At 39.9% G+C, this 13,260-nt stretch overlaps 1 protein-coding gene across 1 annotated transcript in view; it reads right to left on the reverse strand.

Moving 5' to 3' along the window:
* tmem65 (transmembrane protein 65) overlaps positions 1–3,580 on the reverse strand; it is an 86,951-nt gene extending 83,371 nt beyond the window's left edge. The window contains exon 1 of the mRNA XM_050035351.1: positions 2,967–3,580. Coding sequence (XP_049891308.1) covers positions 2,967–3,231 — 265 coding nt within the window. The 5' untranslated portion in view covers positions 3,232–3,580. The remainder of the gene's footprint in view (positions 1–2,966) is intronic.
* Between the last annotated feature and the right edge of the window lie 9,680 nt (positions 3,581–13,260).

A 13,260-nucleotide genomic window follows, 5' to 3' on the forward strand; every position in this document is an offset into this window, starting at 1 on the left:
TCACACCCATTGACTGCACACACACTGTGGAAGGTTTACAATGAGGTGTTTATGTGTCACTACTGATTATTTAAAATAATAGATGAAATCAATAAGACCTCACTGGCAAAAAATAACCCTCATATCACAGCTGAATGAGGGAACTTGAAACTGTCAAAAAGACTAGATACATTTTTTTTTCCTTTGGGGACATACTGTAATTTATAGTTGAAAAAAGTTAATAAATTGCAATATATTTTATCACAATACTCAGCATATCGCAATAATATTGTACCGTGACCTAAGTATTGTGATAATATTGTATTGTGGATCCTCTGGTGACTCCTAATTATTATCAAAGAATATTTGAGAATGCACAAAAAAAAATTAAATGTCAGAATAGGAATTTAAGTTGGCCAACAAAGCAAGTGCCATTTGAAATTCATTTATTTAACAGACAAGGCTTCAGTTAGCCTATTCAACCATTCATTTAAAGTTAAAATGAGAAAAATCAGCAAACTTCTGTCGTTGCCATTAACTTTAATGTTACAGAGGTTAGATGAAGGACTGTGTATGAGCCACCATCCTCCTGGTCAGTTTAACATCCGCCTGGTTACCATGTGCACTTAATCTGACAGGTTTAATGACGGTGTCGGTCAGTCTGTCTGCTTTGTGTCACATTTTGCTGCAATAAAAATGATTAAAGTCAGATGAACAGACTGAAAACTTTATCTTATGAGGTAAAACTGACATTGACAAAGTTTTCCCTTGGGGAAATAATTTGCAGTTGGAAAAAAGGTAATAAATCACAATATATTGCAATATATGCTATCACAATACTCAGCATATCACAATACATTCAATATCGCAATAATATTGTATCAAAACCTAAGTATGATAATATCGTATCATGGGTCCTCTGATGATTCCCACCCCTAATTAATGCCCATCCCTCATCAGGAGTTCCAATAATTACTAGTTTTCATCTTGGAAACACTGTTCAGTTCAACATCCCAGTTGGGATTCTGATATATCTGCCTTGGTGCTGATCAGCTGTTAATCGTTGTTCAGTTTTGAACTCAAAATGAAATACAAAAAAAGGAAAATTATTAACAAACTACAGTCTGTAGTAGTGTTGTCACGATACCAAAATCTTTGTTTCGGTACCAATACCAATATGAATTTCGATACTTTTCGATACTCTTCGGTACTTTTCCTAAGGAAAAGTCCTTTTGGATACAAACCTTTAGAACAATAAATAGTAGGGGTGTAACGGTACCAAAAAAATCATGGTTCGGTAAGTACCTCAGTACAGACGTCACGGTTTGGTAACTCAAATGTTCCACCAAGTTTGTGTTGTCTCGTGTTGTCTCCCTTTGCAATTCAGACTTTCTCTTGTCTTTTTTCAACGTGCGCCAGCTGCGAATGTTGATACAGGTGTTGTCATACACACCACTTGCGCAATCTGTGATCCAATAGGAACAAGAAAGGCGTTTGTGTGCCTTAATGAACTGAATCAATTTCAAAGTACCAGTATTTTCCAAATGCAGTATAGTACCGTTTGGAATACTCTAGTACCGCGGTACTATTTTAGTACTGGTATACCGTGCAACACTAGTCTGTAGTGCAACCTACACCACAATCAAGAGACTGTGTGATATCTTTTCATTTGGATTCAGCCTTTAAAATTCATACATATTATTCCTATGGTCTAAGACAGTGATTTTCAAACTTTTTGTGCCCAAGGCACACCAAAGCTCAAGCCAAAATCTCAAGGCACACCTGTATCTATATCTGTGCACAACAGCTTTTATAACGTGTTTTCACTCTTATCACGACATAAGACAACAACAAAAAAAAGACATGTAGCTTTCATGATCCTGTCTACTTTTTTTTCCTATTTAATTTCGGTGGTAGGTCGTCTTCACTGGTGCTTTGTTGTAATTTGCTCCGTACAATAAAGCAATCCACTGCCCCACTCACAGCTTTCTCCTTTTAAATGCTATCACCCCTCACACTGGCTGCCAATCAGGGCTTTTGATGTGACACACACTTATAATTTCCACAAATGAACAGCAACAAATAGGTTCACTGTGAAGGTTTTCTAAATTAAATTCAATTAAATTAGATTTTTTAGCCAGAGTTTGCCTCTTTATTAGGACATGGATGCGCACAACATACTGATACAGTCAATTAAAAATTCATTCATAACTTTTGTTCAGACCCAGTTGAATATTGCAATAATAATGTGTGGTTATTAAAAAATTCCATGGCACACCATTTGAGAACCACTGTTCTAGGTGACACCAAGAGCTCCCAGGGGAATATTCTGAGTATATGGGAACATGTTCTGTTTCAGCACTGCCAACACTACAGTACAATAACGCTCATTTGGATATTAAAAAGAAAGCATTCTGTGGGTTCACAAAATCAGGCTCCCATTTATTGTCTATGAAGCAGCTCCACAATTTACACCCTCTGACATCACAAGTTTGAGACTTCTCTGTAGCTCATGTTCACAAATATTGACTGAACTTTCCTCTGCCATGGAAATAACATGTTGGAAGTCTTAATTTATGGGATGTTCCCTTTTAAAATGTATGTGTCAAACACCAACAGAGGTAGTTAGTTGCAGGAGTGTTGTTGCAGTTTCTACATCTACCACCTGATGTTAGCAAAGAGCCACATGTTTTACACATTACTACACTTTTAGGTGTGGCCAGGCCAACAGTCTACATGTTTCATTTAAACTAACTCCACCCTTTCATCAGCAATACTTTAAACAGAGAGCAAGAACCCACAGGTGAAAACATCTGCAGATGCTGGCCACCTGTACTTGAACCAAGGATAAAATCAAAGTGTACACTAATATCGGTCAGTGTGGAGCGGTGAATATCGGCGCATGGCTCGTACCTTTGACTTCTCATTCAATCTCAGAGCTTCTTATGTCAGCTGTCACCTTAAACCTTCGCTGCTGTGTCTCTTACCTTGAGCGATGGCTATGGACTCGAAACTCTGCAGCTCCTTTAGTAAACACGTCCTCTCCGCCGACTGGAGGCGGTAGATAAAGTCTTTGGCTCCCTTCGGGGAGTTAAGCGGCTCCCTCGGCTCGTTTCTCCCGTGTGTTCCCATCCAGCAGCTCGGAGTGTGTCGCCCAGTCCCCGGCAGCCTCCCCGGTGGTGACTGGCTCAGTCCTGACGGTAACTTATGTACAGCCGACCGAAGAGCTGTCTGTAGGCAAAGCTTGAGCATTGTGATAAAATAAATAACTAAACTCTGAATCTATTAAATGTTAAACCCGCTGTTTTTAACGCTTCTTTCACCGCGGAGCTCCGTCGTCGTCTCCCCACCCCAACAGTGGCTGCCGCTCGGGCAGAAGTTGTTTCTTGGTCGGTCTTAACGTTAGCTAGACTCGAGCTCAGCGGGAGAGAAACCGACGACTTTTGGTGACCGTTTCTCTGAAACTCGGGTTAACTTTGAAACCGCCGAGCATTTCTTTTTCTCGTGTTGTCCGCCGAGCAAACTGTCAAATGGTCTGTGAAGACTCGTCGGTAAGGAGTTTGGCACATGAAGTTCAGGCTAAAGCCGAATGAGAACCACACTGTCAAGTCAGTCGGAATCAATAAGCTAAGTTCCGGCGTCAGCTTTCAACATAAAACACGGTGCTTCCGGTCATAACTTTTCATTTGAAAAAATGAACGTGAGCTCAGGGAACAAAAAAAGAAAAAAAATAGTGAGCTTACTGGAAGTGTTTTCACTCTTCTTTCAATTATATGCAGTGGCGGTCCTAGTACATGTGGTGCGCCCCCCTACAAGTAAACATTGTTGCAGCTCAACAGTCAGTAGCTACTGCACATTTATTACCAAAATGCAAATAAACAACATAGCTATCAATAAAAAATAAGATAAAAACATATACTAATATGCTTATATTAACATGTAGCATGTGTCTTAGTATTTATGTACATCAGTTATCAATAAAAAAGAATTACAAATTAACTTTTTCAGAAAAATAAAGAATAAAATAATATATTAATTCATTTTCTGTAACTGCTCTGGAGGCCAACTCCAAGTCACTTGCACATGTTACCATTCAGTGCAGCATATACTAAGGTGATGCACTGTTCCCGTTACTTTTCTGCATAGGCCTGAACCCCCTCAGCCAGCTCAACACAAAGATTGGCTACGGATACTGGTTCCAAAGTGGAGCAACCATCAGCCACCTCCTCTGCATGGATGACATCAAGCTGTATGCCAGGAGCGAGCGAGACATCAACTGATCCACCTCACCAGGATCTACAGCAATGACATCAGAATGTCTTTCGGAATAGATAAGTGTGGTCGGATGGTGTTGTTGGAATTTACTTGACCACAGATGAGTTGTCATTTCTTAAAATCTAAACTGGACATGTGAAGGCTTCTTCTCTGAGTCCACAAGTTCTTTGTTCTTCAAACAAAGACAGCCATTTGGCCCTTATCTCCACAGGATGCCTCATTCTGTGACCTAAGTGAGAGACCAGTCTCCAAACTTGATTGGACAGTACTTTTACAGTGTCATGTGACTCTGTGATGTCATTAGGCAAACTGTAGGAAAAGTTCTGCTCTCTCACACTCCAACCAGCTGACAAACTGGTGATGGCTAACCAACCAGGCATCGTGTTGATTGACAAACAACAGAAGAAGGCAGTGGTGATAGATGTAGCAATTCCGAGCAACAGCAACATCAGGAAGAAGGAACACAAGAAGCTGGAAAAATACCAAGGGCTGAAAGAGGGGCTAGAAAAGATGTGGGGATTAAAGGTAACAGTAGTACCAGTGGTAATCAGAGCACTCAGGGCTGTGACCTCCAAAGTGGGAGAGTGGCTCCAGTAGATTCCAGGTACAACATCTGAGGTCTCTGTCTAGAAGAGCGCAGTCCTAGAAACAGCTAAGATACTGCACAAACCCTCAAACTCCCAGGACTCTGGGGGGTGAGGGGGGATTTTATATATATAATACACATTACATTTTTATACATATTGAATGAACACCGTTGGATGGAGCCTGAGAGCTAAGATTTTCATCACCCACGACTGCTTCTCTGTTATAACAGCACAACATGCACAATAAGCCCCTGTCACTTCATCCAGGGTCTCTGTATTTAACATTTCTTGTTGGAAAGTCACAGACCTCAGTTAGAGGTGTCCTAGTCACTTTTAGTCCTTGTCAGTCTTTTATATGAAGTATGTGCCAACCAAATCCAGTATTTGTTTTTGTTTATTATTTGTTTCCTTCATGTTTTAGCTGCGCATCATTACACTGGATGCAGTCTGTCTCCGATTTTACAGTATCATTTATGAAGCGTGTCAGATTGTGTGATGATTGTGTGGTGAATCAAACACAGTGCTACGAAGTAAAGATAAATCGATAAATAAAAGCTCTTATGATCCATCTGTGCTGGCTCATGCTTTAAAATGCAGTGTAGTGCTGGCACTTTTCATGATCATTACTCAAAGAGGGAGCTTAGTTCAGATAAATAGGTCCCAGTGTGATGTGCGCATGTCTGTGGGAGCTTACAGTGTCAGCTGGCATGTTACTTGTCATTTCATGTTGTTTTCTGATGCTGGTTTATAGGCGTGAATTGCAGCAGTAATCCCATAGTAAAAATTGAATCCTATATTTCTGACAATCAGAACATTGACTCTGGTGTCATCTAGGCCTAATGTTTTGTACTGACAACCACATATTTGGGACAAGTCATTTACAAGGAGCTTTGATTGCTCATGGAGTTCAGCAGTGCCCCACCTATCTGTAGAAGTCTAATCAATCATAATAACTGGACACACAGTGTAGGTGAGCAGCATTTTTAAGAGTTTTTTAAGGAAAATCCTTTACAAAATTTTAGCCAAAGTGTAACCAGCTATCTGTTACACAAAAAAAGACTCATAATCTCATGTGATGCAAACCCACTTTTAATGTATCTGTTGTTCTATACCGGCAGCAGCTTGAAACACAGAAGGTGTCCCTAACTCATAGTACAGATACACACCTCGGTGACCACAATTGCAAACAGTTTTGACAAAGTCATGTAGGTAAATGCTCAGTAAATCTAATTTTAAAACATAATTGTTCATTTAACCCTTAAATGGTTTCTGTATCCTGGGGGATACAGTCATTTGACAGGCTGTGGGGGGAGGGACATTAAGTGGGTGCACTTTATATCATGAGAAACACTGGGGGTGGGGATGGGTCATCTACTCAGGTTATGTAGCTCCATGCCATCATTCAAAACTATACTGATCATTTTCATCAAAATCCAAAATGTCAGCCTACATTGTCAAAGACACCAGCCATGAGGTATGTGTTATTGTTTTGTTTTGTTTTTTCATATTTTTTTATGTTTGGGGTGATTTTGTTTTGGAAAATTGTTATTAAGGATAACTATAAGTTCTTGTTGACAATAATGAATTGCATTTTCACAACTTTGATAATAAGGCGTTTAATGTCTGTATCCTGAAGGATACATCACCCTGAGAAGGGTATAAAAACAGCAATAATCAGTCACAGATATACTTTAGTTTTTGAGGCCTGTTCTCTACAGATATTCAAAAATATAAAGGTGTGAAACATTGATTAACATTTATGCTGTTACCCTTATTGTATTGCCACCTGATAGTTCATATTCAGAGGAGGGAACTAATGAGGAAGACAGGGACTGGTAACAGCAGCAATAAACTGGAATGGTATCACTTATGAGGAGGCTGAGGAAGGAGCAAACCAGAGTGAATGAGGGAAGATGTTCAGGTTGAAAATAGTAGTACTGAAAATATTTAAATATTTCTGTAAAAGATGAAGTGGTTTCACTGTAGATATTGTGTGGTTTGTGTGTGTCTGCAATAATACCTGATGTGTTATCTCATGACGTGTGTTAGTAAATAAGAGAAGGGTAGGAACCACCTGATTATTTTTCTTTCCCTCCCTCACACACACACACACACACACACACACACACACACACACACACACACACACACAGGAGTTAGTGTAAAATTACAGAGAAAAACAGAGTTTGAGCAATAAATACCCTAAATAGGTGATGTATCTTGGGAGATACAAAATAGGGTCATATTTTGAAGGGAGAAAAAAACCCCAAAGAAAAACATTAAATTGTGTCATTTTAGCTTAGATACATTAGAAAATAGCAGTAGATTAATTTTCCAAAATACTTATTTGAGCCAGCCCATTTAAGTGTTAAGCTTGGATGAAGGTTGCAGATTTAATCAGAAACTATTTTAAAACTGAACGGCTGTGAAGGAGGCTCAAATTAAGCAGAATATCTGCTCTGTGTTGCTTCCTTATGAATTCAGAAGCTGTCACCCAAAACTGTATCTAAAAATGTATGAGAAATTACTTAACTCAAAAAAGGTGAAATAGCGCTATCTATTGGTCTAATGAGTCAACTACATCTCCACTATATCTCTCAGCTTCATCAGATTTCTATGTGCTAGATATGCTCTTGACAAAGTCATTTAACCCTTAGAGAAGACCGCAGGTCTGTTTGAAACTGTCCAGCAGTAGCTATCCCTGACTGTATGTAGATAAACACTACATATCCCAGCACCCATCACTCTAAACCACAATACAGTCCAGTTTAACCTCAAGTGGGCTGGACCAGTAAAACCATTGCTTAATGACTCATACATGATACATAACACCTTTCTTTTAGTGTTAAGACTTACAAGTACATCGTGATAATAACTTCAATAATACGGCTCAGTTTTTCCACATTCAGCCGCTCTACTCTAAACTGTATTGTAGTAATCTTTTGTTGGGAAAATAGTAAAACTGACAGACCACATTCCAATGTCAAACATGGCTGTCTGTACTGACCCCACAGCTCTCTTCTGGACCCGTTTCATCAATTACCCAAGAAAGTATCTGACCTGTAGAGTTTTTCTTTCTTTTGTTCTGAAGAAGTTCAGTAACAGAAAAGTATGATTTCTTTTTTTGTATATTACATATGATTTTGAGGAGCTTTGAATTGTAAGGGGAAGTCTGGAGTGGCAGAGAAGTATGTTAGAGTGGTGCAGGACATGTATGAGAGCTGTAGGACAGTGGTGAGGTGTGCTGTAGGTGTGACGGAGGAGTTTAAGGTGGAAGTGGGACCGCATCAAGGATCAGCTCTGAGCCCCTTCTTGTTTGCTATGGTGATGGACAGGTTGACAGATGAGGTTAGACAGGAATGTCCATGGACTATGATGTTTGCAGATGACGTTGTGATCTGTAGTGAGATCAGGGAGCAGGTGGAGGAAAATCTAGAGAGGTGGAGGAATGCCCTGGAAAGGAGAAGAATGAAGGTTAGTCGTAGCAAGACAGAATACATGTGTGTGAATGAGAAGGACCCAAGTGGAACGGTGAGGTTACAGGGAGTAGAAATAAAGAGGGTGGAGGATTATAAGTACTTAGAGTCAACAGTCCAGAGCAACGGAGAGTGTGGAAAAGAGGTGAAGAAACATGTGCAAGCAGGTTGGATCGGGTGGAGAAAAGTGTCAGGTGTGATGTGTGATAGAAGAGTACCAGCAAGATTAAAAGGAAAGGTGTGCAAGAAGGTGGTGAGACCAGTGATGTTGTTTGGTTTAGAGACAGTGGCACCGAGGAAAAGACAGGAGGCAGATCTGAAGGTAGCAGAGATGAAGATGTTGAGGTTCTCTTTGGGAGTGACGAGGATGGACAGGATCAGGAATGAGTACATCAGAGGGACAGCTCATGTTAGATGTTTTGGAGATAAAGTCAGAGAGGCCAGACCGAGATGGTTTGGACATGTTCAGAGGAGTGATAGTGAATATATCGATAGAAGGATGCTGAGGTTGGAACTGCCAGGCAAGAGGACTAGAGGAAGACCAAAGAGGAGATTTATGGATGCAGTGAAAGAGGACATGAAGTCAGTTGGTGTAAGAGAAGAGGATGCAGAGGATAGGGTTAGATGGAGGCAGATGATTCACTGTTGCGACCCCTAAAGGGAACAGCCGAAAGAAGAAGAAGACACATGATTTTGAGGGACATCAAAACTGTTGCAAGAAATCTTGAAGTCGGGTTTTACAGTGATTTCAGTTTTGAGCAGCATGTCACAAAGCTTGTGCAGTCATGTTTTATCATATTAGAATTATTAAAAAAAAATACAATCCATTTTAATGTTTAGAGACACTGAGACAATTTTACACATCTTCATCTCTTCACACCTGGATCACTGCAACAGCCTCTTTTCTAGCCTGAATCAAAAATCTATTAATCAACTCCAAACTGTACACAATTCAGCTACCAGGCTTTTAACCAGAACCAAGAGATGTGATCACATCACTCCAGTTTTAGCCTCTTAACACTGGCTCCCAGTATGTTTAAGAATAGATTTTAAGATTTTACTGATTACTTTTAAGGCTCTTCTTGGTCTCTCTCCCAGATATATCTCCGACCTCTTAGTGCCGTACACACCAGGACGTACTTTGAGGTCTTCAGGCAGCAGAGGTCTTTTGTCTGTTCCAGAGGCCTGGCTGAAAAAGAGGCAGAGCATTTGCTGTCAGGGCCAAGAGGTTCTGGAACAATCTGCCCAATGGTGGTCATATGGGATTTTAAAAATGGTGAACATTCAAAACACCTTTAAAAAAAAATAAAATAAATAAAAATTAAAAAAGTAAAATTCCTATGCAGGTGTTTACTTAATGGCTAGGGTATAATATACATTTTATTTATTCAGATATTCACATAAACTAAGAACAATCACTTGGACATTAATTAATTGAAATTGGTGGTCTAAGGTCAAAGGTCAAGGTCACTTTGACCTCATAAAACATCTTTATAGCTGTAAGGCAAGAATTTGTTTGCTAACACTTTACGCAAATGTCTAATAGGATAAAATGATGAAGTGATGATATTTTATTTAAAGGTCAAAGGTCAACATCACTGTGTCACTATAATGCTCTACAAAAAGACTTTTCTGCCCATTATTCAGCATCATATCTCAGGAAGAGATGGAGAGATATTTGGTTAGATACTGAATTGGTGACTCTAATCTTGAAACTGTGCTGATTGAATAGATCTTCTGTGTGTGAAGCGTCCATGTTTTCACAGACATGGATGGAAACTGTCAGAGAAACTGGACTGGTGTGTGGAGGCGTACAACCACAGGGCAGACTGGTGCGCGGAGGCATCCAAGCACAACGCCGTGATTCTCGTTAAAGTAATTGTCTGTAAATTCATAATGTCAGTCTTCATCTTCAGTATCACTTTCATCTTAAATTCTGGTTTTTAGATCTTTAGTCCTCATGGTTCTCACACTGTTTACTGCAAAAGCAAAGGTCAGTGCATCGTAGGTCTCTTGAACTACAGGAACATCTTTGTGTTGAGCAATCTCCTTTGCAGTGGCATCTCACCATTGCAGTGATGGCCTGAGGAGCTGGTAACTCAACTAGTCTTTAGCCATTTTGCAGAGGATTCAAAGCTACTTGCTGCTGAATGCTTCCTGGCCCCAAACTTGAGCTTGCACATGTTGCTCCCCTATCAATAAGCTGCTTCAGGACATCCTCTGTAGGTGGTAGCTTGTTACTCTCTGCCTTACTTGTCAAAATGTACCATCTCAGCTCTGGAATGTTTCTTGTTGTGATTCCTTTTGAGTAATAGGAAGCACAAAAACAGAATTCTGCAAAATCTAGATGGCTCACTTCAGATTTTACCCCCTGTATCTGTGTCACGTGGGTTTTGCCACTGCTTTGCCCCTTTAGGAGACTAGCAGCAGTCCTGAGTCTATTCACTCTAATGGGAAATGTGAACAGATTATGCACAATTCTCTCACCTCATAATCACTGAAGTACTGGACCCATTTTAACCCAGCCCTAACCCTTCTGAACATACTGACACTAAAATGGCATCTTTCATACTGACGAATCAGGAGGATATTAACTTTGATTGAAACACGTCTCTCTTTTAGCAACACTCTCGATAGATCGGGCAACAACTGACATGATCTCTCACTAGGCTGATATTAGACATTAAGCTAGCAGATAAAAATGAGCGGAACAAACAATAAATTTGTACTTTATCTTGTGTTGTATTGTTTTGAATCTGCTTTCATCCATCCACAAGATGCTCACTACATTTCAAAATGAGCTGAGGGGATGCGGTGGAGAGACGCCCACACACAAGATAGGAAGTATATACCATTTAATACCCTTGGCATAGCTTGTAATGTGGTATCTTTTGTTGTTTTTTGAAAGAGTGATGGAGAGAGGGACAGAGAAGGTGGACTATTGCACACAATGGTTAATATAACCTGTAATGTTTCTTTAAGTTATAAATTACCTATGATATTTGTAAACACCACGAGTTGACATGCGCATCACAAGACATGAGCCTATTCATCGGAGATTCCTCCTGGTGAAGGATCTTATAGTATGTGACCCATTTGTTGCTGGTCAGTCATGTAGTGTGAAAACCACAATGACTTCAAGACTATCGATTACAAGACAGCAAGTTGTACAGTGATCAGAAGACTTTGAAAGTCGTGTAGCGTGAACTTAGCTTAAACCAACTTTTGCAGACCTTCCAGTTTCGTCAGTAACAGAGAATGCACTGAATGCAGGTAATGCTTTTGCCTTTTCTGGACCTACAATATCAACTTCCTCGTTTTTGCTGAAGCTTTCAACATATTTGTCGCTCTTCGTGTGACCAGATGCTGAGGTCATGTGACCAACTTAGGGAAATTTGGCTGTATTCCAGTGTTAACCTAGCCAAAGAGTTAACTTAAATCAATCATTTACTTGTGGAGTGGTTTTACTGTAGTTTTGGGTACTCTTGCTTCTGTTGTATTACAAATGACATCCACCACAGACTCAGTGAATTCATTGATGACATCGATGGAGGTGTCCTGGAACGTGCCCTATCCTCTGACTGGCTCCATCTCTCACGTCACTGGTGGATGTGTTGAAGTATGTTTACATATCTCAACCTCAACAAGACAGCTGCATGGTCGCTCCTCCTGTACACAGGCAGTGCTGCTCTGCAATCACCTCTGAATGGCGTATGGCCGTGATCCGTGAGCCGTGATGAGTGTTTATTCTCTTTGTGGTGCAGGATGAGCAGGAACAGAACAGCACCTCACATTCATATTGTCACACCAGTCCTTATTTACCATTAAGCACACCTCCTCTCTTTCTCTCACCAGAGTCTTCTGCTCTGTCAGATCAATAGAAAGAGTCACCTGGCTGAATGACGCTGTCTGTCTGTGCCAACGTTTGACAACTGATGACTGCTAAATAACTTACTGTACTTAACATTAGCTAGGTATGTCAACCAGTGGCTAACACTAGCTACTTAGGTTATTTTTGCTGTTGTTTTTCTGAAGCAAGCTGCGTAGCTAGTTACCAAGTGTAGTAATAAGAGATACATTAATGAGAGACACAGCAATTATTTACCTGATAAAAAACACATGGTAGGCAGGTGCAGCATCAGATTATATTTTAATGTATTGGAAATGGTCCCATTTGTTTCTTTGGCATGAAAAATATGACAATAACTCCTAAACTCAGAACCAGTTTGATTTATCATGAGGGATCAACCTGAAAACAGGTTACGCCATTTGAAAGTCCAAGATGGCCACTACAGAGACTTTGAAAAAAAATGGAAACATTGGTTTTGGGGTTTGTCAGACTCTAAACTTTCCAAAAATGTATAGTTTATAAACTCCCCAAAGTTTTGGACCAAGGTTGAAATCAGGACATAGAGAACCTGACTAAAAGAGCCTCTCTTGATTTTTCTCGAGTTTTAAGTTCATTTAAACTGTCTTTTACTTCCTCTGTTATTATACACCAAAGTGTTTTAATCAGTTCTTTTAAAAGTTGTTTTCATGTCTTGTCTGTTTTAATTGCTAACATGAAAAGCACTTTGCTACTCTGTTTTGAAAAGTTCTTTATAAATGCAGATTACCATTATTACATTATATTTATTTCAATGTTGCAAAACACTGGGTTTCACTGGGTGTCACTTAGGCCCTGTTTACACCTGGTATCAACATGCGGTTTGGGTGATCTGATCTCAAGCGGACAGCTGTAAATACAAGTGTAAGCGACCACCAAGGTGCTCATTTGATCACTCAAAACACTTGCCAAGATGATCTGAGACACATTTGACAACATATCTTTTTAATTTGTAACACTAATGTGTCCTGATGCGTCCCCAACAAGGACTATGTCATCAGTGCAGGACGTGGTGGTTGTTTTATTTTAACTTGTGGAAGGAGACGCTGAAATCTGC

This window comes from Epinephelus moara, chromosome 22, assembly GCF_006386435.1.
Source record: "Epinephelus moara isolate mb chromosome 22, YSFRI_EMoa_1.0, whole genome shotgun sequence".
NCBI classification, from domain to species: domain Eukaryota; kingdom Metazoa; phylum Chordata; class Actinopteri; order Perciformes; family Serranidae; genus Epinephelus; species Epinephelus moara.